Source organism: Panthera uncia, chromosome D1 (assembly GCF_023721935.1).
Source record: "Panthera uncia isolate 11264 chromosome D1, Puncia_PCG_1.0, whole genome shotgun sequence".
Taxonomy (NCBI): Eukaryota; Metazoa; Chordata; class Mammalia; order Carnivora; family Felidae; genus Panthera; species Panthera uncia.
In genome coordinates this window covers 66,246,198-66,272,642 of record NC_064808.1, presented here as the reverse complement: position 1 = coordinate 66,272,642, position 26,445 = coordinate 66,246,198, and the positions used below count along the sequence as shown (strand labels likewise).

General features: G+C 37.4%; 1 protein-coding gene across 2 annotated transcripts in view; it reads right to left on the bottom strand.

The window, feature by feature from the left end:
• HIKESHI (heat shock protein nuclear import factor hikeshi) overlaps window positions 1-21,967 on the bottom strand; it is a 42,543-nt gene extending 20,576 nt beyond the window's left edge. Inside the window, exons 1-2 of one of the 2 annotated variants that reach the window (XM_049653064.1) lie at window positions 21,765-21,967; window positions 17,265-17,502 (exon numbers count right to left, since the gene is read on the bottom strand). In XM_049653064.1, the coding sequence (XP_049509021.1) occupies window positions 17,265-17,502; window positions 21,765-21,794 (268 nt within the window). In that variant the 5' untranslated portion in view covers window positions 21,795-21,967. The remainder of the gene's footprint in view (window positions 1-17,264; window positions 17,503-21,764) is intronic. The other variant, XM_049653074.1, reaches the window with a different exon arrangement.
• Between the last annotated feature and the right edge of the window lie 4,478 nt (window positions 21,968-26,445).

Sequence of the window (26,445 nt, the reverse complement as noted above, 5' to 3'; positions counted from 1 at the left end):
AGAAAAAATATAGCAAGTGAACACTAACCATAAGAAAGCAAAAAAAGCTATATAAATTTTAGACAAAGCCGACTTCAGACAGGAGCATTACCAGAGATAAAGGGCATTTCATATAAATGAAAGGGACAATTCATCAATCTTATACATTCATAAAACAGGGAGAGAGAACAACTGTTATGCATTTTATTTTTCTTGCCTCACTGCTCCCTTTACTACCTGTATCCAACATGGTACTCAAAGGCCTGGGCAATGCACTAAGGCAAAAAAAGAAATAAAAAGCATCCAATTTGGAAAGAAAGATGTAAAAAGACTTTTTCAAAGACATTACAATCATCTACATAAAACATCGTAGGTAGCTACTAGAATAAGGGTGTTTAACAAGATGGTCAATATATGCTACTCTTTCCTTCATTCTTTAGGGTACAAAGTCAATATACAAAAATCAGTTGTGTGATAACGAAATGCTATTCAGTGAGGAGCAACAGAAACTCTCATTCCTTGCTGGTGGGAATGCAAACACACACAGCCACTTTGGAAGACAGTTTGACAGATTCTTATAAAACTAAACATATTCTTACCCTAAGTCCCAGCAATCACGCTTCTTGGTATTTACCCAAAGGAAACGGAAATTTCTATGCAGACAAAAACCTACACATGGATGTTTAGAGCAGCTTTATTCATAATTGATTAGGTAAATGGATAAACTGTGGTACATCCAGACAATGGAATATTTTTCAACACTAAAAAGAAATGAGCTATCGAGTGAAAAAAAATCAATCTGAAAAGGCTACATACTGTATGATGTCAAATACATGACATTCTGGAAAAGGCAAAATCAGAGAGACAATAAAAAGTCAGTGGTTGCCCAGGACTCAGGGTTAGGGGAAATGTGAGATGGGCGAGATGAATAATAGGTAGATTTTTAGGACACTGAAAATACTGTGTAATATTTTAACTACAGATATACATCATTAAACATTTATCCATATACATAGAATGTACAACAAGAGTGAACCCTAAGATAAACTGGACTTTGAGTGGTTATGATGTATCAATGGAGGTTTATCCTTGGTCAAAACAAAACAAAACAATCATTCTGGTGAATGATGTTGATAATGGGGAAGGCTATGTCTGTGTGGGGACAAGGATATATGGGAAATCTGTGTACCTTCTTCTCAATTTTGTTGTAAACCTAAAACTGCTCTAAAAAGAATAAAGTCTTAAAAAAAAAATCAGTTGTACTTCCATATATAGCAATAAAACAACTGAAATGTAAAGGATGTTCAGACTTAAGAAAAAAAAAAGCCAAAATGTCTAATAAGAAATAGGTAAATCAAACCATAATTTATCAACAAAATGTAATACTATACTATCATTTAAAACAGGTAGAAAATAAAGAACCATATCCTCTACATCAGTGTTTCTGAAAGCCTTTTAACTCATGTCATCATCTTATCCCTTTATTTCTTCTTTTTTTAAAATTTTTTTTAAGGAGGCTTCACACCAGGAAAGAACCCCAGTTGGGGTTTAACTTACAACCCTGAGATCAAGACCAGAGCTGAGATCAAGAGTTGACACTGAACCAGCTGAGCCACCCAGGCTCCCCTCATCCCTTTAAATAAATATTAAAAAACTCATCTTTGATGAGATCTGAGATTGATGAGAATCAATCTTTCTAAATCTCAAGATTCTCATCAGGAAAATTAAGGAGTGGATTAAATTATTTTTAGGCCTGCCAGTCTAATATCCCATGGCTTACTCTGTTATTATACTTGGCAAGGATATGCTCTATTAGTTTTTTTTTATGTAGTACCAAGTACACTGTACCTTTATTACGACTTTCTAAAAACTGCCATGAAAATCATGATCCATTATCCACATTCAGTACCCTTTCTCCGGGCTTCCTACACCATTTGTTTTAAAGGCCTTTTTAATCCAGGAATTCAGTTCCAACTTCTAGGAGTTTCTTCTACAGAAATACAGTGCTAGAAAATATGTACAAAGATATGTGTAAGAATATTTATTGTAGCATTGGTAATAAAACAATTTAAAACAATGGAAACAACCAAAATTTCCATCAATGGGAATTGTTTAATTAAATTAGGGTATTTATTGCCATATAACATTCAACAGTTTCGAAGAGGTAGATCTATACATAATACCCCAAAATTAACAGACTCTCTTCTTTGAGCAAAATATTGTAACTTCTCTGAAATCCAGCCTCTTAAAAACCAGACACTAATAATACCTCCTTCTAGGGACTGCTGTTAAAGATTAAATAATTATATACACGTGAAAGCCTAGCTCAATGCACTATACAAACAGATATTCAATATATGTTACCTTTCCTTCATCCTTCAATCATTACAAAATCTTCCTAACTGGTTTCTCTTGCTCTAATCACAACAGATTTTCCAAGCCATTTCAGACAATAACTTTCCTAAAACATCATTTAAAAAAGTATCAATCTCAGGGCACCTGGGTGCCTCAGTCAGCTAAGCATCCGACTCTTGATTTCGGCTCAGGTCATGATCTCAGGGTTGTGAGATAGAGGCCTATTGGGCTCCACACTGAGTGTGGAGCATGTTTAAAATTCTCCCTCTCTCTGCCCCTCTCCCCACTTGTGTGCATCCAGGGGGCCTGGATGGCTTAGTCGGTTAAGTGTCAAACTTCGGGTCAGGTCATGATCTCATGGTTCATGGGTTCAACCCCCACTAATAGCACAGAACCTGCTTCAGATCCTCCGTCTCCCTCCCTTTTTGCCTCTCCACTGTTCATGTTCTCGCTCGCTCTCTCTCTCAAAAATAAACATTTAGGGGCGCCTGGGTGGCGCAGTCGGTTAAGCGTCCAACTTCAGCCAGGTCGCGATCTCGCGGTCCGTGAGTTCGAGCCCCGCGTCGGGCTCTGGGCTGATGGCTCGGAGCCTGGAGCCTGTTTCTGATTCTGTGTCTCCCTCTCTCTCTGCCCCTCCCCCGTTCATGCTCTGTCTCTCTCTGTCCCAAAAATAAATAAAAAACGTTGAAAAAAATTTAAAAAAAAAAAAAATAAATAAACATTTAAAAAAGTAAACAGTAAAAGTAAAACTAAATAAAATACAAAATATCACTTTCTTGCTAAAAACACTTGCCTAACCAGAAAAAAATTGAAACCCAAAGAGCTACACCATCACACAACAGCTCCATTTTACCTTTAAAACCTTACCCCAATGACACTTCTCAGATAGGAGCCTATTATGACACGCTTCAAAGTCTGCCACCTAACTGACATTTGAATGTGCAGTGCATATTACTACCTTTATGACTTTGATCATTTCCAAATGCAATTCTCATCCTCCTACTGCCACCCTATCCAAACCTGTTCATACTTCAAATACATACTCAGTCTCATCTTCCACAAAGCCATTTTAAATTATCTCAGCTTACTAATTTGTTTCCTCTGAAAACTGTCTTGGAGTGATTTTAATATTCACACACACACACACACACACACACACACACACACACACACTCAGATCCTAACTGAAAGCAGTCATCACTTGACGCATACATGCTAAGAATGAAGCAGATTTTCAGTTAATTAGTTGAGCAATACAACAAAGTCTAAATTACGTAAGCAGGAACTTTTTTATTTAAACAAGTATATAAACAACTATAATTGTTATAATTAATAATAAATTAATAATTTATTATTAAATGCTTAAAGTAATTCCTGGTATATTTCCCAAGCTTTCACAATGTAAATAGACAACTTGAAAATAATGGTATAGAATTAATGACTAATAGATTCCTTATGCTGTACTTTTCATCTCCATGACCTATTTTATAACTGGAAGTTTGTACCTCTTAATCCCCTTTATCCATTTTGTCCATCCCTCCACCCACCCCCCATCTTGTAACCACCAGTTTGTTCTCTATGTTTAAGAATCTGTTGGGAAAAAAAAAAAAAAAAAAAAAAAAAAAAAAATCTGTTGGGGCACCTGGGTGGCTCAGTCGGTTAAGCATCTGACTTCAGCTCAAGTCATGATCTCACAGTTCATGAGTTCAAGCCCCATGTTGGGCTCCATGCTGATAGCTCAGAGCCTGGAGCTGCATCAGATTCTGTGTCTCCCTCTCTCTCTGCCCCTCCCCCACTCATGCTCTGTCTGTCTCTCTCTCTCAAAAATTAATAAACATTTAAAAATTTTAAGAGAAAAAGAATCTGTTGTGTTCAGTTGTGTGGTTTTTTAAGATTCCACATATAAGTGAAATCATATGGTATTTGTCTTTCTTAGCCTTATTTCTCTAAGCATAACATCCTCTAGGTCCATCCATATTATTGCAAATGGCAAGATCTCATTCTTTTTTATAGCTGAGTATTATTCCGCTGTGTGTGTGTACACATACACGTCTTTATACATTTATCTACTGATGGACACATGGGTTACTGCCATATGAAGCTTCCAGATGAAAAGTATAGCATAGGGAATATAGTCAGTAATGTAGCAACATTTTATGGTTAACAGATGGTAACTGCACTTATCCTGGTGAGCACTGAGTATTATGTAGTACTCTCAAATCAATATTTATACACCTAAAATTAGTATAATATTCAATAAAAAAAAATAAGAATACAAGACAGTCCCTGAAAAAGGAAGTTAGAGGCACAGTGTGAAATGGGAATCAAAAAAAGCAGCAGGTATCTCAAGCCTGGACATCTACATAGCTTGAAGGGTAAAGGAGTAAATATTGAATCAACCCCTAACATGAGTGAACAGCCTAGATAAGTCAGCGTCTACTTCATTTGATGTTCTGCTTTGGTTTGATTTATAGTGTTTGGTTTCTGCTAACCAGGGGCCTTCTGTTTACAACCTGAAATATTTTGTTCAGTCAGAGTTGCTAATGGGGGTAAGGGGGCATAATTAAAGACACAGAAGGAGGTGCCAAAAAAGAGCAATAGAAAAAAAACACTAGGAAATGCTTTTGAGTTTACATCACACATTATACAGCCAATAGTCACTGGAATCTCAAAGCAATATATGAAGATAGGAAAAGAAAATCATGGTATAGCCAAAGACCCATAGTACCTATGGATACTTTTAATATAAGTTCCATAAAACAAGTTTTAATTTTGTTAATATTCCTTTGTATGTGCCAATTTGAGTTGGTATACACTTCTACTAAAGAGAAGAATTTCTTTATAGAGGGAAGAATCTCTTTATATAGAACTCTCAGTATTTCAAAATTTTTACTAATTTTTTGGTTAAATATCTCTTTCACATTATAAAGACCAAGGACAGCATCTAAAGACAAAATTACAAGAGACTCATGTAAAGAAACTTCCCATATTCTCCAATTCTCTAACCACCAAATCTTATCTCCTAAGCTTGTGCTGCTTTTTTTTTTTTTTTTTTTAGGATTTCTATATCCCACGTAGGTGGGGATGAAGGGAGGAAGGGAAGATTATTTTTGTTTCTTTTTTTTTTTAATTTTTTTTTTTAACGTTTATTTATTTTTGAGACAGAGAGACAGAGCATGAACGGGGGAGGGTCAGAGGGAGGGAGACACAGAATCTGAAACAGGCTCCAGGCTCTGAGCTGTCAGCGCAGAGCCCAACGCGGGGCTCGAACTCACGGACCGCGAGATCATGACCTGAGCCGAAGTCGGACGCTCAACCGACCAAGCCACCCAGGCGCCCCTATTTTTGTTTCTTAACATCAAACCCTTCATTACGTATTTTCAAGTTTAGCCTTATCCTACTTGTTAACCATCACCCCCAGATTGTTCCAGAAAAATGTATTCACCATATAACTCCTTTCAGACCCCAAGAGTCACAAAGAATCTTTTCTCAATCAAAATAAAACTCACAGTAACTGGTTTCAAGACTCCCTATCAAATGCAATTCTCCCAACAGAGCTCTCTTAACCTGCCTCAACAAGGACTGTTCAGTGAAAAGTTAAGAAATCTTTCATTATCTAGCAGAAAACTGCACAGTGCCAAAGTTTCTTAAAATGAAATTTTTTGAGGGGCACCTGTGTGGATCAATCAGTTAAGCCTCCGACTCTTGATTTTGGCTCAGGTCATGATCTAACAGTTCATGAGTTTGAGCTCCACATCGGGCTCTGTGCTGACAGTGCAGAGGCTGCTTAGGATTCTCTTTCCCTCTCTCTCTGCACCCACCACCACCAACCCCCAGCTCGTGCTCTTCTCTCTCTCAAAATAAATAAACATTTTTTTTTAATGAAATTTTTTTCATACAAATTCAGCTTCATAACTTTTCAGTTCAATCACAACTGCCTGGAGGTACTTCAACACGTCTCTTTCCCACCCTGCCATGCTACTTAGCTAAGAATGCCCAATGTAATAAAACCTATACCCTTGAATATAGGGCATCTCAAAGGTTCAACAATATAGATCTATTAAAAGTCCACCTATTCTTGGGGTACTTGGGTGGCTCAATCATTTAAACGTCCAATTCTTGATTTCAGCTCAGGTCATGATCTCATGGTTTGTGGAATCAAGCCCCACTTTGGGCTCTGTGCTGACAGCATGGAAGCCTGCTTGGGATTCATTCTCTCTCTCAAAATAAATAAACTTCAAAAAAAAAAGTCAACCTATTCTTTTATTTTAATAATACACCATTCCCTACTATGAATAACATCTTATTTTTATGTAAAAAGAACTCTAATACTTTAAACATCCAAAAAATGCTTTTCCAAACAACTTACTAGTAAAAAAAAACAAAACATTTTAACAGCATTTTATCATTTGCTTAATGTTGATATGCACTAGTTTCTAAACATTTTAAGCTGGTTTATTTTTAATAAAATATTGTGCTTTGTCATAAATACTGCTTTGAAAATTTGTTTTAATGGATAAAATTATCAATACATGTTAAAATGGAAATAATGACAAACGATTTACTTTTAAAAAGGCAGGAGAAAAAAAGAACTACTCCTATTATCATAATGGAAATAAATCCATTTTCCCTTACTGAATCAGGTTTTACTCTGGGATTAGGTTTTAGGACTATTTTACCTAACTCCACAACAGAAAACATATCTAACTTATTGTTCCAAGTATAGCAATTGAATTAACACATTTCTAATTGCTGAATATTCTCCAAATTCGATTAAATAACACAATAAGAAAATGTCTAGGTTATTATTACCCCAAAATGCCACCGGCACACCAACCTTCAACCTGTCGGGGATCACAAGAGAAAAGGGAAAAGAGAGCCAAAAGCAATGAGAAAAGGATAGACAAAAAACATTTTTCACTATTCCCCAAGGCATGTCCTGCAAGGAATAAGTGATGATCAAAAATGAAAAAGAAACACAAAATGCTGGCAAAGCTGAGGCAAAAAGAAGAGAGATAAAGGTATGCATTAAATTGACAATATAATGTGTATGTCTCCAAAAACAAACAATGGGTCCTCGTCTACCGGCTGGTGGCTAAAATTCACCTTAATGCATACAATTCTGCATATAAGCCTGCACTTTCCAACTATGCAAAAGGTTAGCAGTTAGCTGGCTACTAGCCTATTCCTATACAAAACTTACCATTTTATATTTGAGGCACTGCTATTGTGTCCCACAGGCTCCTCAAACCCAAACCAAAAACATCATCACTCTTTCCCCCAATTAGCTCTCTTCTTATACTGCTTTTTACTATAAATATTTACCAGTATCCATCTCATCTTCTAGCATGTTTAAAACTAGCAATTTTTTTTTTTGTTTTAACTCTAATTGAAGCACCTGGGTGGCTCAGTTGGCTAAGCAGCCAACTCTTGATTTTGCCTCAGGTCATGATCTCATGGGTCATGAGATTGAGCTCCGTGTCAGGCTCTGTGCTGACTGTGCAGAGCCTGCTTGGGATTCTCTCCCTCTCTCTCTGTCCCTCCTCTGCTCTACATGCATGCTTTCTCTCAAAATAAATAACCATTTAAAATAAAATAAATTGAAAAACTGTAATAGTATTTAATTTCTTGTCTTTTTCTTTAGTTTTTTTAAAGTTTATTTATTTTGAGAGAGTGAGAGCATGCATGCACGAGCAGGGGAGGGGCAAAGAGAGAGAGAGAAAGAATCCCAAGCAGTCTCCACGCTGTCAGCACGTAGGCCAAAGGAGGGCTCAAACTAATGGGGCTCGAGCTCACAAACTGGGAGATCATGACCTGAGCTGAGATCAAGGGTTGGACATTTAACTGACTGAGCCACCCAGGCACCCCTCTTGTCTTTTAAAATCAATATACAAATATTTATTTATGGGGTGCCTGGGTAGCTCAGTTGTTAAGTATCTGACTTCAGCTCAGGTCATGATCTCACAATTCCTGAGTTTGAGTCCCATATTGGGTAAGCTCGAGACCCACTTTGGGAGAACTCGTGTCCCACTTCACATGAGCTCATGTCCCACTTCACGTGAGCACAAGCCACGCTTCAAGTGAGCATGAGCCCCACTTCGGGTAAAAACATGAGCCCTGGGTGAGCCCCTCTTTGTCTGTCTCTCTCTCTCTGCCACATGTGGCATTCTCTCTCTGCTGCTCGCTCACTTGTGCCCTCCCTCTAAATAAATAAATAAATAAATAAATATTCATTTATGTATGTTTATATTTTACTTTAAAATGGAGCACTCTGGGAGTTCCCAAGTAAATACCAAAGTGAACATACTTGATAATGGATGCAGAAAAATGTGCCATTACTTTGTCTTTTTTACAAAGTGGTGCTGGAACACTTGGCTATCCATCTGAAAAAATATATACTGGACTTCAATCTATACCTTGACCTAAACACAAAATTAATTCAAATTTGATCCCAGATATAAATATAAAATCTAAAACTAAAAAACAAGGAGAAAACCTTGGTAGCCTTGGGTTAGGAAAAAGGTTAGGAAAAGATTTCTTAGGTTCAATACTAAAAGCACAATCCATATAAGAACAAACTGAAAAACTGATTTTATCAAAATTAAAAACTTCTGCTCTATGAAAGGCACTGTTAAGAGAAAAGACAAGCCAAAGACTGGGAAAAAACATTTTCAAATCACATATCTTATAAAGAACTTGCATCAAGAATACATATAGACCTCTCAAAACTCAGTAATAAAACAACCTAGTAAAATAATAGACACTTCAACAAGGAACATACAAAGACATGCAAATAAGCATATGAAAAAATGTCAGCATCATTAGTCATTAGGGAAATGCAAATTTAAAACACAATGTGGACATGATCTCATGGTCCATGAGTTCGAGCCCATGTTGGGGTCTGTGCTGACTGACAGCTTGGAGCACAGAGCCTGCTTCAGATTCCGTGTCTCCCTGTCTCTCTCTGCCTCTCTCCTGCTTGCACTCTGTCTCTCTCTCTCAAAAATAAACCTTAAAAAAATTTTTTTTAATAAAAACAAAAAATAAAACACAATATGGGCACCAGGGTGGCTCAGTCAGTTGAGTGGCCAACTCTTGATTTTGGCTCAGGTCACAATCCCAGGGTCATGGGATTGTGTCCCACATGCTTGAGATTCTCTATCTCCCTCTGCCCTGCTCACCTTCTCTCTAAACAATCAATCAATCAATCACAATGTATACCACTCCACACAGATTAGAATAGGTGAACCGAACCAAACATTGACAAGGATGTAGAGAAACTAGAACTTTCATACACTGCTGGTTGAATGTAAAATGGAACAACCATGTTGGAAAATAGTTTGGCAGTTCAAAAAAAAATTTTTTTAATGTTTATTTATTTTTGAGAGAGAGTGAGAGTGCAAGTGGGGGAGAGGCAGAGAGAGAAGACAAAAAATCTGAAGCAGGCTCCTGGCTCTGAGCTGTCAGCGCAAAGCCTGAAGTGAGGCTCAAACCTACAAACCCTGAGATCATGACCTGAGCCAAAGTTGGATGCTTAACCAATTGAGCCACCCAGGTGCCCCAAGTTTGGCAAATTCTCAAAAAGTTAAACATATAAATACCATACAATCCAGCCATTCCTCTCCTAGATATTTACCCGAAAGAAAGGAGAGCATGTGTCCCTACAAAAACCTTGTATACAAATGTTTATATGAGTTTTATTTTTTGAGTCAAAACCCCTAAACAATCCAAATATACATCAACGGGTAAAAGGATGAACAAATAGTCATACATCCATACAATGGAATACAACCCAGAAATAAAAAGAAATGAATTGATACATACTACAACATGGATGGTTCTAAAAATAACTCAGATAAGTCAAAGAAGCCAGGCAAAAAAGCATACATATTGTATGCTTTCATTCATATAAAACTCTAGAAAATGCAAACTATTTTATAGTGAAACAAAGATCAGTAGTTGCCTAGGCTAGGAGACAAAATAAAAGGAGGGATTACAAAGGAGCACTAGGTAACTTCTGGGGGTGATATGCTTATTATCTTGAGTGTGGTGTTTCACAAGTATATATACATACTTCAAAATTTATCAAAATGCACCCTTTAAAAATGTACAATTTATTGTATGTCAATTATATCTCAATAAATTATTAAAATTATTAATAAAAAGTAAGTTTTTTGTTCTTGGGAAGATTTTTTTTTTTTTAATGTTTATTTTTGAGAGACAGAGAGAGACAGAGTGTGAGCAGGGGAGGGGCAGAGAGAGAGAGAAAGACACAGAATCTGAAGAGGCTCCAGGCTCTGAGCTGTCAGCACAGAGTCCGAGGCCAGGCTCGAAGTCACAAGCCATGAGATCATGACCTGAGCCAAAGTCGGACGCTTAAACGACTGAGCCACCCAGGCGACCCAGAGTTTGTATTTTTTATTTCAAATGTTTATTTATTTATTTAGAGAGAGAAAGGGAGAGCGCAAGCAGGGGATGGGCAGAAAGAGAAAGAGAGAATCCCAAGCAGACTCTGCGCTATCAGCACAGAACTTGACATGGGACTCAATCTTATGAATCATGAGATTGTGACCTGAGCCAAAGAGACGCTTAACCAACTAAGCCACGCAGGTGCCCCTTTTCTTTGGAAGATTTCTTAAGAAAGGGTAAAAATCACGAAAGATCAGTAACTGCCTAAAAAAGAAAATGAAAAATTAAAATTAGTGGGTACCTAGGTGGCTCAGTCAATGGAGCATGCAATGCTTGATCTTAGGGTTTCAAATTTGAGCCCCATGTTGGGAGTAGAGATTATTTTTAAAAAATAAAATCTTTACAGAAAAATTAAAATTAGGTTCAGTGGATCCTGAGGTATGCCAATGGTTAGAACACATACAACATAAATAAATATATACCACATAACTCCATGATTTTACAATCTTTAAAAAAAAGCTTACTACTTTTGGATGTTAGGAAATCAACTCATTTTTTGAACACTAATATATGAAAAGGAAAGGCAAGCATTTATTATGCCCTTCCTATAATGACTCTACCTCTGGGTAACCAAACAGTAGATATTCAAGAGTCTCTTTATAGCTAATAAATGAAATAACAGAATTAGAATATGATGATTTTGAACCCCCACTGAATTAACAAATGTAGGCACTGCATATTTATGGATGTTAATTTTACAAAAAGAGATAACCATGTACAATAAAACCTTGGTTTGTGAACATAATTCGTTGGAAACATGCTTGTAATCCAAAGCACTTGTATATCAAAGAGAATTTCAAGAACTATTGGCTCAGTTGTGATCACGTGATGTTCGGCATCATGTACTACTCATATTCCAAAACATCGCTCCTTTATTCAGTTAAAATTTATTAGAAATGTTTGCTCATCTTGCAGAACACTCATAGAAAAAGTTACTCACAATCCAAAGTTTTACTTGCTTCCTGATCAAAGAACATACTATCACCTGTAATAATCCTACCAACAATTTTTTTAAAATAATCTCAAATGAAGTCTGATCAAACCTCTAAATCCAACTAATTTACAGGAAATACACTGAACCTGTAATTTTTATAAAAGATACTTGAGAGATCAACCAGTTGCAATATACAAGGTTGATTGAAAGTATTTACAACTTTAAAATATATGAACAAAAAACTTCTGAAATCACTGGAAATCTGAACACTAGACATTGAATTCCATATTAAGGAATTATCCTTAGTTTTTAGACATGATAGCAACATTATGGTTCTGTTTTAAAAAGCAAGAGAAAGAAAGACCTTCTCTTTTAAAGACACATACAAATATATTTATGGACTACATGTTACGATTCTGGAATCTGCTTCCAAATAATACAAGGGAGAAGTGAGTGGGAATATAAAAGAAATAACAATGTCCATGAATTGGTCGTTTTTGAAATTAAGTGATGAGTACAGAGAGGTTCAGTGTTCCATCTGGTCTACTTTTGTATATGCTTTAATATTCTACCATGAAAAGTAAGAAAAGGTATCTTGTTGAATTCATTTTGTAACTATTTTATATACATTGATATAAAAATCTTAAATAAATAAAATTGACAGAGGCCAAATTTCCTCTTTCATACTGTCCTTGTCCTTTTTGGTATTAAGATTGTACCAGCTTAAAAATATAAGCTGGGTGGGTGCCTGGGTGGCTCAGTTAAGCATCCAACTCTTGATTTCAGCTCAGGTCATGACCTCACAGTTTGTGGGATCGAGCCCCGGGTGGGGCTATGTGCTGACAGCGTAGTCTGTTTAGGATTCTTTCTCCCTCTCTCTCTGCCCTTCCCTCACAATCGCTCTCTCCAGCTTGCTTTCTCTCAAAATAAATAAACATTAACAAAATATGTATATAACCTGGGTAACCATCTCTTTCTACTCTCTGAAAGCTTATATAAGATGAACAATTTGTTTCATAATGGTTTAACTGAACTTTGTAAAACCATCTGGGCCCGGGCAGCTGCGTGGAAAAGGGAAGATTTCAAAACCTAACAATGTTTTATCCTTTGATTTGTAATTACGTTGCATTATAGGCTACATACCGATTATCTGCCATTTACTGCATTTTGCTTCATGACTTGGTATGCAGTCAAATGTCATAAATGTTCTCTGTACTTAAAAATGTACATGATCTGGGGCGCCTGGGTAGCTCAGTCAGTTAAGTGTCCAACTTTGGCTCAGGTCATGATCTCATGGTTCCTGAGGTCCTGAGGTCGAGCGATGGGCTGACAGTTCAGACCTGGAGCCTGCCTCAGATTCTGTGTCTCCCTCTCTCTCTGTACCCTACTCCACTTGCATTCTGTCTCTGTCTCTCTCCAAAATTAATAAACACTTAAAAAAAATTTTTTTTAAGTGTATAATCTAATTATTAGGTACAGGGTTCTATAAATGTCATTTGCTCAAGCTTGTTAATCTTTTATTCAAATCCTCCATTTTACTAATATTTTATTTACTTGATGTATTAATTATCAAGAGAGGTTAGATAAAATATTAATACCATTTATCATTCTAAATGTCAATTTCTTAGGGGCACCTGGTTGGCTCAGTCAGAAGAGCATGCAACTCTTTTTTCTTTTTTCATTTTTTTTTTTTTTAACGTTTATTCATTTTTTGAGAGACAGAGATAGAGCGCAAGTGGGGCAGGAGCAGAAAGAGAGGGAGACACAGAATCTGAAGCAGGCTCCAGGCTCTGAACTGACAGCACAGAGCCCAACGTGGGGCTCGACTCACAGACCGCAAGATCATGACCTGAGCTGAAGTCAGCCAATCAACCGACTGAGCCACCCAGGTGCCCCAAGAGCATGCAACTCTTGATCTCTGGGTGGTGAGTTGGGCCCCACATTGGGTGTAGAGATTACTAAAAATAATCGTAAACTTAAAAAATAAGTAAATAAATAAATGTCAATTTTTAAATAGATATTGAAGTTACATATACAAATACATGACTTATCTTTTCCTAAAAATATTTTGGTTTTCCTAATGAATTCTCTCATTCTTAATGAATCTTCTTCTAAATCCTGATAATGCTTTTGTCTTAGTCTAGTTTTTCTTAAAATTAATATATCTGTGACTTTTTTTTCTTTGGTTCCTTGTGTTAAGGTGTTTTAGATCCATTCCTCATAAGCAGCAACATAATTATTTGTTTACGGCTTTTTAAAAAAAAAATCCCATCCTGGAAGCAAAAATAATATAAAAACAGGGAAGGGGACAAAACATAAGAGACTCTTAAATATGGAGAACAGAGGGTCACTAGAGGTGTTGTGGGAGGGGGGATGGGCTAAATAGGTAAGGGGCATTAATGAATCTACTCCTGAAATCATTATTGCATTATATGCTAACTAACTTGGATGTATATTTAAAAAATAAATTAAAAAAAAAAAAAATTCCATCCTGGAGCCTCCATGTCTTCTCTGGCAAGTGTATTCTGTTTACATTTCTTTTTTTTTTTTTTTTTTTTAATGTTTTATTTACTTTTGAGAGGGAGAGAGAGACAGAGTGTGAGTGGGGAAGGGCAGAGAGAGAGGGAGACACAGAATCTGAAGCAGGCTCCAGGCTCTGAGCTGTCAGCACAGAGCCCAATGCAGGGCCCAAACCCACAAACTGTGAGATCATGACCTCAGCAGAAGTCTGACACTTAACCAACAAGCCACCGAGGCGCCCCTGTTTACATTTGTTTTGATAATTGACATAATTGAAATTATTTTCATCCATCTTATTTTGTTTTTAATATAGTACGCTTTTACTTTTTAACTTTTCCTTAAATTTTAACAGGATTATCTGAAAGTAGAATCAATACTATTATCCCTTCTAAACAGTAAGAACTCAGAAAGCTTTAACTCAGATCACTACCCTTCCTGTCTTATGCATTATTTTCTAGTACGGTATTTAATTCTTCTGCATTTAAGTTATTTATTGTGTTGTTTTATACAATCACATTGCCAGATTAGTCTACGTGTTTACCAATCTTAAACTTTGCCTCTTGCATGCTCTTCTACATTGTGGGTTCAATTTTCTCCTATAAAGTACAAGTATTCAATAGTTCTTTCAGTAATAGTCTATGAGTAGTAAACTCTCCACCTCCAACTCAATATATTTATTTCTCCATTACTTTAAAGTTTTGAGAGTTAGTTTATGTCTCCTTGGCACTTCAAAGATATTAATCTATTAGTTTTGGCCTCTATTCACTCATGATAAGTCTGCTAAACTAACTGCCATCCAGTTACAAATAACTTATCTTTTCTCTCTGATTCCTTTATTACTTTCTCTTTCCAGTAAAGGCCCAGAAATTTCATGAGGATGTACTGAATTGTCCATTCATATTCCTTCTACTTACAGATTGTTCATTTATTTTTAGGCACAGTCACATAAAAGAGAAAAAGTGATTTGAGAATGACTATTTTCTTAATTCTCCCTAAGACTATTCAGAACTGAATCCATGCTAAATGTATGAGACATTAGTGTTCTCAAACTGTAGCATACAAAACACCTGGGGAACTTATTTAACTATAAACTACTGGACTTCACCCACAGTTTCTGACACAGTAGGTCTGGGGTCCTGCCATGAATCTGCATTTCTAACAAGCTCCCAGGTGATGCTAATGCTAATGCTGATTCTGCTGGTCAGGTAATCATGCTTTAAGAACCACTGTCTTAGGATTTAGCATAATTATCTCATGGAACCCCAGTTGAGAAGGACTGTAGGGATTTTGTCCTGCTTCTTAAATCTAGAGATAAGTATTTATCATTAATTCTAAACAGAATTTAGCTTTAAATATTGTTACCTTCTGTTTCTCTCTCTTTCTCCCACTGCTTCTTGTAGAATTCCAACTACATAAAATAACAGCACTTAACTGTCCATTATCTGGCCAGAACTGCTCCAGTTCATTCTTTACACAGCCCCCAGGCTAAAAACAAAACCTGATCATATCACCTCCCGTACCCAAAATTGTTTACCGGCTCCTCTATACCTATAGGAGCAGGTCTTTTTTTTTTTTTTTCCCCCATTTTACTTTAGAGAGAGATAAGAGCGAGCAGGGTGGAGGGGAAGAAGGGGGAGGGAGGAAGAAAGAGAGAGAATATCTCAAGCAGGCTCCACTCTCAGTATGGAGCCCAACATGGGGCTCAATCCCACGACCCTGGGATCATGACCTAAGCCAAAATCAAGAGTCAGACGCTGACTGAGACACCCAGGCGTCCCTGGAGCAGTTCTTTATGGGGAGGGAAAAATGGATAGGCTTCAGAGTACATGTAAACTTTTGAGTATTTACATTATGTCACACATTTTTTTAATACTACCAAATAGGCCTGTGTTCTAAGTCCATTTAAAATTGCTAATCTATTAAATTCAAATGAGTCAGTATGATACATAAAGCTTTTCTTGATCCATGCCTACCTATCCTACCCTTGTACCATTTTGTGCACACCACACTTTCAAAATTTCTCCATTATACACATATTATCTCCACCTAGAAGAGAATGTCCAATAGGCCTCCCACAGGCCTAACAAGGTTCTTCTCCTCCCAAGAGTCCCAATATCACCTCCTCCTGGAAACCTTCCCCAATCCACTTGAGAGTTAATTGCTCCCCTGTATATTCTCTCTCAGCACCTTGTAAAAACATCCACTATTACACTGCACCCTTCTAATTACTGGTCTACAAAACTATCTTCCTTTATAAGAATATGAGTCATCTCCACCAAGAACTTAATCATTATCTTTAAATCTTAATAGTATATACCCAAATGTTTGTTAAATATATAAATATATTGCCTAAATATAATTTTTCCTTGGACTCAATAGACAGAAGAATGTACTAAGAATTTTCATGTCTGTTTTCATCTAGATTTTCAAGGGAACCGGAGATTCAGTGGCAGTAAATAGCACCTAATCTAGTTTTGTTCTCACATTTCTCCAAAATACTTCAAAGCATCAAAGCAAGGATTATGCCCCTGTAAGTTCTGACACCTGCAATGTCAGTACAACCAAGAGAAAAACACTGGAGGGTAATCAAATCTAAAAGTTCAAAAATCTTCATTTAAAAAAAAGAGAACTCTCATTTTATTTCATAAACACGTCTACTTGCTTTGTCTGTTTATTTAAAACACAGATGTGTATCACAAATTCTGAGATGCCTTGTCATTATTTATTAAAACACCCAATAAAATCCCTTTACAAAAGTATATACCATACAAAGGTAACAACAGCAAGTTGTTCTCTCCAGGGACAGAGGATGGAAATGTGAAGAGCCAAGAAAGAGGTCCTTTGCTTTTTACTTTTCAAATGTTCTGGGTATCATCTGAATTTTTAAAAATAATATACCACTTTAGCAACCAGAAAAACATAATGAAAAAAAAAAAAAGAGCCATATCCTATGTCATGCTATTAAGAAAACAGCTTAATTATGAAATTATTTTAATATTATTCTTACCAGATTTAAGACCTGAAATTTTGAAGATGGCACTTGGTTTCCCATTTGTGACAAATCCTAGGAGTTGCCATACAGGCATCCCATTTGAATCAGGGTAGGAAAAGTAGACAGATCCTCCCATTCCCTCAGGAAACGGGATTGTTCCCAGCATAAAAACCACAACATGGTTGATACTTTCATAATCAGGCAAGTCAAAAACAAATTTATCCTCTGCCACTTGCTGTGCAGCTGTTTGCACCTAGAAAATAAGAAACTCATCTTAGTTCAATAGTTTGAGGAGTTTCTAGAACACTTACAGTATTGCTTGTTACCAAGTATAAGCAATTATGGACATTATACCCAGTATAACCTCAGGTTAATCTGATAGTCTATATGGAATTTCCAAATATACCAGTGTTAAATTTAAAAAGAAAATCCAAATATATACATATTCAGCCTTAAAATGATCATGTAATGAGTGTAACCTTTAAAAAACATAACTAAATTCTTTCTGAAGTGCCCTGAAAGGAATTTACTTACACAAGTAAATTACTACAGCTTCAGTATGTTACAGAAATGAAAGGCTGTTCAAAATACCACACCACCAAAGCCTTATCCTCTAGTATAAAGGTAAAGAACTTCAGGAAATTAAAATGGGTAAGCAATCCAGAAGGAATTAGTTAACCCTCATTATTTGCAGATTCCATATTTGCTAATTTGTCTACTCACTAAAATTTATTTCCAAGCACAAAATCAATATTCATCACCCTATGGTGGTCATTCATGGACATGTTAATGGGCAGAGCAGCAAAAATTCTGAGTTGCCTAATGCACATGTTCCCAGCTGAAGTGGAAAAAAGTTAGCTGTGCCTTCTTGTTTCAGCTCTCATACTGTAAACGAGTGTCCTTTTCACAATCAATTTACTGCCATGTTTGTATTTTCTGCTTTTTGTTGGTGATTCTGATATTTAAAATGACACACTGAAATGCTGGCTGGTATTCCTAAGTCCAAAAAGGTTGTTATGTGCCTTATTTAGAAAGTATGTTACATAAGTTTCATTCAGAAATGAGTTATGGTGTTACTGGCTGTTAAGTTCAATGTTAATGAATCAACAACACATATTAAATAACATGCCTTTAAACAGAAACATACAAAAAACAAAGTTATGTAACGATAAGTTGATAAAAACTGTCATCAGATCAGAGGCTCAAAGAAACCTAACCCTGTATTTCCCCTAGGGGAAACAATTCATTATTTACCAAATCAATGTTCACACTGACTTCACAGAACCTAACTATTGTGAACAACGAAAATCAACTGTACATAAAATGCAAAAATTCTACCCAGAATGTGCTAAGTGGGAACCTATAAAAGTTTCCTCTTGACTCATTTCATAATCTAACTTTCGGTTCTAGAATTGAATGTCAGTTTCTAGAATGAGATCTTATCTTATTTTGAAGTTTGAGAAATCTACTTCCACAGAGAAAATTCTTTTATCGACTTTAAAAAAATTATTGGTAATTGCCATATCACATCCATTAGCAAAAAGTAGTAATTCTGAGGGCACTCAGGTCGATAGGCGTCAAGAGTTAACATGATACAACGTTTTTTCGTTTTCTTTTTAATTGCTATGGCCATTGACTATTGACCAAAACACCAAATCTGAATCACTACCAGTATTTTAAGATTCTTAATGGTCAATTCTTATTACCCAGAATGTAACTTCTTTTCCTTTGCTAGTATTTGCTGTTACAAAAATGCTTATTTTTTCTTTTAATTTTTTAAAATGTTAACTTATTTGGGGGGGGGGGCTGGAGGGGCAGAGAGAGAGAGAGGAGACACAGAATCTGCAGCAGGCTCTAGGCTCTGAGCTGTCAGCACAAAGCCTGAGAGGGCTCGAACCCACAAACCACCAGATCATGACCTGAGCCAAAGTCTGACACTTAACCAACTGAGCCACTCAGGTGCCACTACTTTTTTTCCTTTATAATATCCTAGCTACTCCTACAAAGAAACTTTAAAAATTTTTAGTTACATATTATCAATAATCTAATATGAATTGCCCTAAATTTACTCCCAAGAGATGAAGGATGAATGTTCTTTTGTTGTTGTTGTTGTTTTGGTTTTATTTTGTTTTTGTTTTTTTTAAGGATGAATGTTCTTAAAATCAAGTTTCGATTTCCTCTTCTGAAGTTTTCCAACCCTATTAAAAACTGTCCAGTTTAAACACAGAGAACAAAACAAAGGAAAAACATAAATAGAAAGACAAACTGCCTGTATTAGTATTAAATTCAATTTCACCAGTTTTTGGCATGCACATAATCTTAAAAAAACATATGAAATTATGGTATTTACAAAGCATGAAATAGCCATCAGACAAAACAAGTATTTGTTAAACGTCAACTCTAACAACCACCATTCTGTAAATCTGTATTATGACACACTAATCCTTGACCTTAGGGAAAAGAGAACTCTTTTAGTGAAGAAAAAATTTTCAAGGAATGAAACTGAGTTCATAATTTTAGGTTAAGTGGGTGTTTCTGGTTAGAGAATAATGAAGTTAAGTTTTGGATGTCTCTAGGTCTATTTGCCCTTCATTGTGATTAACATGTTCTTTGATTAACTAAGAGTCACACACCTCCCAAAAAGCTTATCTTTAAGAAACCCCCTACTGGAGAGGCACCTGGGTGGCTCAGTCAGTTAAGCCTCCGACTTCAGCTCAGGTCATGACCAGGTTTATGAGTTCGAGTCCCATATCTGGCTCTGTGCTGACAGCTCAGAGGCTGGAGCCTGTTTCAGATTCTGTCTCCCTGTCTCTGCCCATCCCCCACTCTGTTTCTCTCTCTCAAAAAAAAAAAAAATAATAATAACAATAATAAACGTTAAGAAAGAAAGAAAGAAACCTCTACTGTATTTCCATTACAGAGGTTAGGTGTTAGGTAAGTAGACACAGGTATTGCTATAATTAAATGTCCTTCCCAATCAGTTGACAACGTGAGAGATACATGGATCTATGTGCTTTTCTTTAAAACACACACAAACACACACACACACACACACACACACGGGCACCTCCGTGGCTTAGTTGCTAAGGCATGTGACTCTTGATCTCGGGGTCATGAGGTGAAACCCACGTTGGACAGAGAGGTTACTTAAAAATAAATAAAAACAAAACACATACACACATTTTAAATACCATTCATTAAGGACACTCATTCATACAAGTCCCACACTCACCCCAGTCTGGTCCTTTCATTTTCCCTGCCAACAGCAGGGAGCAATCCAAAGTTATCTCACCAATATTACCAATTACCACCATCACCAAAAGTGGCCTCCCAGTCATTCAAGAGACTGACAATAAACTTTCTGAGGCTAGTCATCTCCAATTTATCTTTGTGGTTTCTTAATGCACAAAACACATTATCAAAAGTTGGTAAAAATTTTAATTCAACAAAGGGGCTGCAAAATTTAACTAAGCAGGGAGAAAAAAAGAAAGAAAAAGAACTCTGGGTGAAAGGAGTAGAGTCTGAAGTGGATTTCTGGGTGGTTTCTAAGGGAAGCAAGGTTCATTCTCTTGATTATTCTCAGGTTATTCCTTAACAATTCTAGGTGATCTCATTTAACGCTAATCATCTGGCAAAGCAGGTTATTATCTCTTTGGACCAGTAAGGATTTTCGCAGCTCATACCCTTCTGGGGTACCTCAGCTATGACTCACACTTAAGTTTTAGGTGTTTCTATCAGCCAACTTCCAATTACCATAAGCATATTTTTACTGGGGTCCTTCCAAAAGGCCCGAAAAGGTATATACACTGCCCCGGTACCTTAATCTTTTAGAAACAGTATGTTACAGACTAGATTCAAACGCCAGGTTTATCTCTAACTTATTTTATGAGCTCAGGCGTGTAAACTGCCGATTGAGGGGTGCTTGGGTGGCTCAATCGGTTAGGCATCCGACTTCAGCTCAGGTCATGATCTCTCGGTCGGTGAGTTCGAGCCCCGCGTCGGGCTCTGTGCTGACAGCTCAGAGCCTGGAGCCTGTTTCAGATTCTGTGTCTCCCTCTCTCTGGCCATCCCCCATTCATGCTCTGTCTCTCTCTGTTAAACGTTTAAAAAAAATTTTTTTAAATAAACTGCCGATTGAGCTTAAGTTCCTCAACTGCAAAACAGAAATTATAATAACTATCTCACGAGTTACGAGGGTTAAATGTGAAGTGCCAAATTAGCGCTACCTAGAAGGCTGAAATTATGAGAAATGGACAAAAAGCGTGCATTGCCAAGCATATAGATAATCCACACTCGATAAATGGTAGCTAACGTGGCTACTATTTAAATGACTGAACAGAGCTGAGGGCAAAGGAGAACGAACACCCCAACACCCACTCTCCACCCTAATATGTAGCTGGAAAGAACACTTAGGGGGTTTCCCCGCATCTCTTGCACCGGAGCACCCTCCCCTTCCCGGGGCTTCGCCCTCGGGTGTCCTGCCCCCTTCCTGATACCACCCGGCCCCATCCTCACCAGCCTCCCTGCCACCAAGCAGCCAAACATGGCGGCGACTCCGCTCAGCCGGCAGGGACCCGAAGCCGGCAACTAGAAGTCCTGGGGCTCCTGCCCTAGTCGAGCCCAAGAACGTTCCAGAACATGCGGGACGACGCCTGCCCCTCCACTACATAGCAACTAGGCCAGTGGCAGGAACGCCTTCTGCCCCGCTCGGCCTCTGACCCCACTTCCTAGCCAGCACGCCCCTCGGGCGACGAGTACTTCCGGGGCTTACAACGAGCCTCCCCAACTAAGGGAGAAAATCATGCCAGAGCCTGTTCAAGACTACAAATCCCAGAGGGCCCTGCGTCGATTTCCGGTTTCCGGGAGGAGCGTCAATAGGGCTTGTTTTTCAGGATTGTCCAGATCCCAAATTTCCGAACTGTGGGTCGGTAGTTGTTTCTCACGGTTGTGTGACATTTAGGGATTACACTGCGCTTTACAATAATCACTTCACTAGATCCTGGCAAAAAACTTATGAAGTAGGTATTACTGTCTCCCTTTTGGTATGCCAGGAAATTGCCCAGGGTGACCAGCTAGCCCCTAATCTTTACACAGCACTAAATGTTGGAGCTTGAATCCAAGTCCTCATCCAAATCAGCTCTTTCTGCTACACGGTATCTCAAAAATACTAATTTTTAATCAGCTGTTTAGTACTTATTGGCAGCTTTATTGTTCGTTTCAGCTTCACTTAGCTCCCCCATTTATTTTCTGTAAGACTGTAAGCAAGATACTATATAACTTTGTAACTTAGCACTTTTATGTCCTCATTTGTAAAATAAGAATAATAATTGTACCTGTCTTATAGGATTGCTGAGAGGATTAAATGAGTTAGTATGTATAAAAACAATAGGTGGCAGCGCTTAATTTATGGGGGTTTTAAATGTCTTACTTTTTTCTATGTGCATTTGCAGAAAAGATTCATAGGAAGTGAAAAACAATAGCCAAAAGAACTGGCATCAAGTACTGATTGACACCAATACTCATTCTCCTTTCACAGCTTAATTATCTTTCTTCTTATATAGGAAGGTAGGGTATCCCCTCGCAAGGGTCTCTACCCTACTTGAAATACCAGTCATCAACAGGTCTGTCCTCCCAAACCCAGGTTACATATGGAGGATCAGAGAGTTTGTAACAATCCTCTGGCCTCCGCTTTGGTTCCAAAAACTGCAACCACTTATCTTATTTCAGGTATTCCTTTTAGATAGCCAGGCCAAAGGTGAAGAGAGAGAAGAGGATGTTTCTATCAATGTCTCCAACTTCCTACCTAAAAAGTCCTAGAACCTTCAAAATAGAAAGACCATTTGTGATAAGATCACTTCTTGAGGGGTAGGTACACTGCCTGGGTTCGAAGTCCTTCTTTATCATTTATTAACTATATAACCTTAGGTTAGTTAACCTAACACTCTCATTCCTCCTTTTCTGCATCTGTAAAATGGGATAATAATAGTATCTGCATCATAAGATTGTTATGAAGGTTCTTGCATTAAAAGTACTAAATATAGCCAGAATATAGCTTAATAAAATGTTAGTGTTTAACATTATTACCTTTCCTGACAGATTTTCTATGTCTTCATAACCACCATGTACTCTGTGAAATAATAAAAAATAAATATGTTGGTCTCCACCCCTAGTTTCTGACATAGGGCACTAAAATGCTTGTAAATTCCTAAGTGCCTAAGTGATAAGAGCACTACAAAGCATCTTTTATTCGAATGAGGTGATTCTGGGTAGACTCCTGAATGGGGGCGGGTCACCAGAAAGACCAAGCCATGATTAGAAGCCTGGAATTTTCAGCCCCATGCCCCATTCTCCAGAGAAGGAAGAAGGATTGGAAATGGAGTTATTAATTGATCTTGCCTATGTGAGGAAACCTCCATAAAACCCCAATAGTGTGGAGGGTGACACACCACACCCCATTTCCAAGAGAATAGAATCTCCTACACTTGGGACCCTCCCAGACCTTGTCCTATGTATCTCTTCATCTGGCAGTTTATTCTTTATCATATCTTTTAACAAACAGGTAAACATAAGTGTTTCCCCAACTTCTGTGAGCTCTTCTAGTAAATAGTAGAATCCAAGAGGGAGGAAATCATGGGAGCCTCCAATTTGTGGCCATGTTGGACAAAAGTTGTGGGTAACCCAGACCTATTACTTGTAATTGGCATCTAAAGTGGGGGACAGTTAGGGTGCTTGGGTGGCTCAGCTGGTTAAGCATCTTACTGAGGCTCAGGTCATGATCTCAGGGTTCATGGGTTCGAGCCCCACATCAAGCTCTGTGCTGTCAGCTCAAAGAATGGAGCCTGCTTTGGATTCTGTGTCTCTCTCTCTGCCCCTCCCCCACTCATGCTTTATCATTCTCTCTCTCAAAAATAAACATAAAAAAATTTTTTTAAGTGAGGGACAGTCTTGTGGGATTGAGTTCTTAACCTGTGTGATCTGATGCTATCTCCAAGTAGTGTCAGGATTGAGTTAAATTGTAGGACACCCAGCTGGTGTCACAGAATTATTTGGTGTGGGGGAAAAAAAAAATCCACACCTTTGGTGTCCGAAGTGTTGTGAGTATGGTAGTAGTATGAGAGTGAAGAGAAACCCAGAGGAAAGACCAGATTTTTTCCTTTCTATACCCTTACCATACATTTGATTCTCTGAGCAATTCACACTTTCCAATCTTTCTGTGCTTACACAACTTATGTTATGTACCTATAATACTTACTTGGCAATTTCATATACAACCTCCCACTTGACTCAAATATTTTCTTCAGGAATCTTATCCCTTGATAATTAGTCATTCATTTTGTTACACAGAAGTTTTATTTAATGGTTTGAGAGCTAGCTAACTTAGAAATTATTTTTATAAACTAAAGTTGCTGTTGATTAATTATCCCAATCTTTGTTATGTGGAATTTCAGGCTTTTCTCCATTTTGCTGGTGAATAATCCAGATCTAACATTGGGCAAAGAATTAGAAGCAGTGATTTTAGTATCCTTTCTCCAAATTATAACAACCAGCCTTTTATTCACCAAGCTATATTATTATTTTTACATATAATAGCTCTTTGTAACTAAAGACAGCAGAATAGGATAATGGAAATGAAGAAAAACATTTTAGGGGAAAATTTTTTTCTAATAATCAGAGCTTTCTGAAATAAGAATAGACAGACATGGGACAGTGAATTCTCCTATTCACACCAACATTTGAACAAATGCTGAAATCCATTTATGTTATATTATTAAGGAGTTTCATGGAAAACTTCATGAAATTGCCCTAGGACCTCAAAGTTACCTATCAGCGCTCACTTGTATGCTTCTATGGATAAACAATAAATTCATTGTTAAGTTTGGGCTAGGGAATCAGGAATTCTGAATTCTAGTTTTAGCTCTTTCATTAACTAGCCTAGGAATGAGGTGATTTGTTTCATTTTGGGGGGGCATTAGGTTTACACACTTCCAGAATGAGAGCATTGAATTCTGACTTAAAGAGAGCAAAAATATTTTTTCTCTTTAAGAAAAATTTTCTTTTCCACAACAAGGAGAATAAGAAATAGAAGCACAAACTCCATCTTCTTTGAACTAGAAGATATCTGTAACTCCAAGTCAAAAAGATACCAGCAGAAAGAAAGAAAGAAAGAAAGAAAAAGAAAGAAAAAAGATACCTATCAAAAGTGGGTGAAGAAAGACAAATGACTTAGCAGAACAGAGGAAGGTCAAATTCAGGTACCTACAGAGAAAGATAATAAATTCCAGAGAAGCTCAGGAATTGGAGTTGCTAGGGACCACAGAAGGCAGAGGTAAGTCAGTAGACTGAAACAGGTACACTACTTAAAACTGATGCAAGATTTTATATCTGGTTCTCATCTATACATCTTCCATTGGCATAAACTCTATTTTATTTTATTTTTTTTAAATGTTTTTAATTTATTTTTGAGACAGAGAGAAACAGAGCATGGGTAGGGGAGGGGCAGAGAGAGAGGGAAACACAGAATCCAAAGCAGGCTCCAGGCTCTGAGCTGTCAGCACAGAGACTGACGCGGGGCTTGAACTCGCGAACCACGAGATCATGACCTGAGCTGAAAGTCGGACGCTTAACTGACTGAGCCACCCAGGCGCCCCGGCATAAACTCTCTTTAAAAAAAAAAAAAAAGAATCAAAGAGGCCCTAGACATTAGGAAAGTAGATACTGAAGAAAGTGATTATGGGGTGAGTCCACCATATATAGATTAGTTCTTGAATAAGGACACCCAGGTAAGAGATGAGCATTTGGCTCACCAAGTCAAACACACCAGTGTGAGACTAAGTCCACCCAAAGGGACAATGGCTTTTTCTAAAACATCCACTTGGAGGATGGGGGATGACTTTTTCTATATCATTCAGGCAGGGAGGGATATCTTTTACTAATTCATCCATAGGGGAGAAGGAGCATGTTTTAAGAATTCATGTAAAAATCCAACACCCTTTCATGATTAAAAAAAAAAAAAAAATTCAACAAACAAGGAATAGAAGGGAATTTCCTCAACCTGATAAACAGAATCTACAAAAATCCCACAGCTAAATCATACTTAATGGTGGGAGACTAGATGTTTTCTCCTGAGATCAGGAACAAGACAAAGATATTTGCTCTAGCCACTTCCATTCAACATTGTACTGCAGGTTCCAGCCAA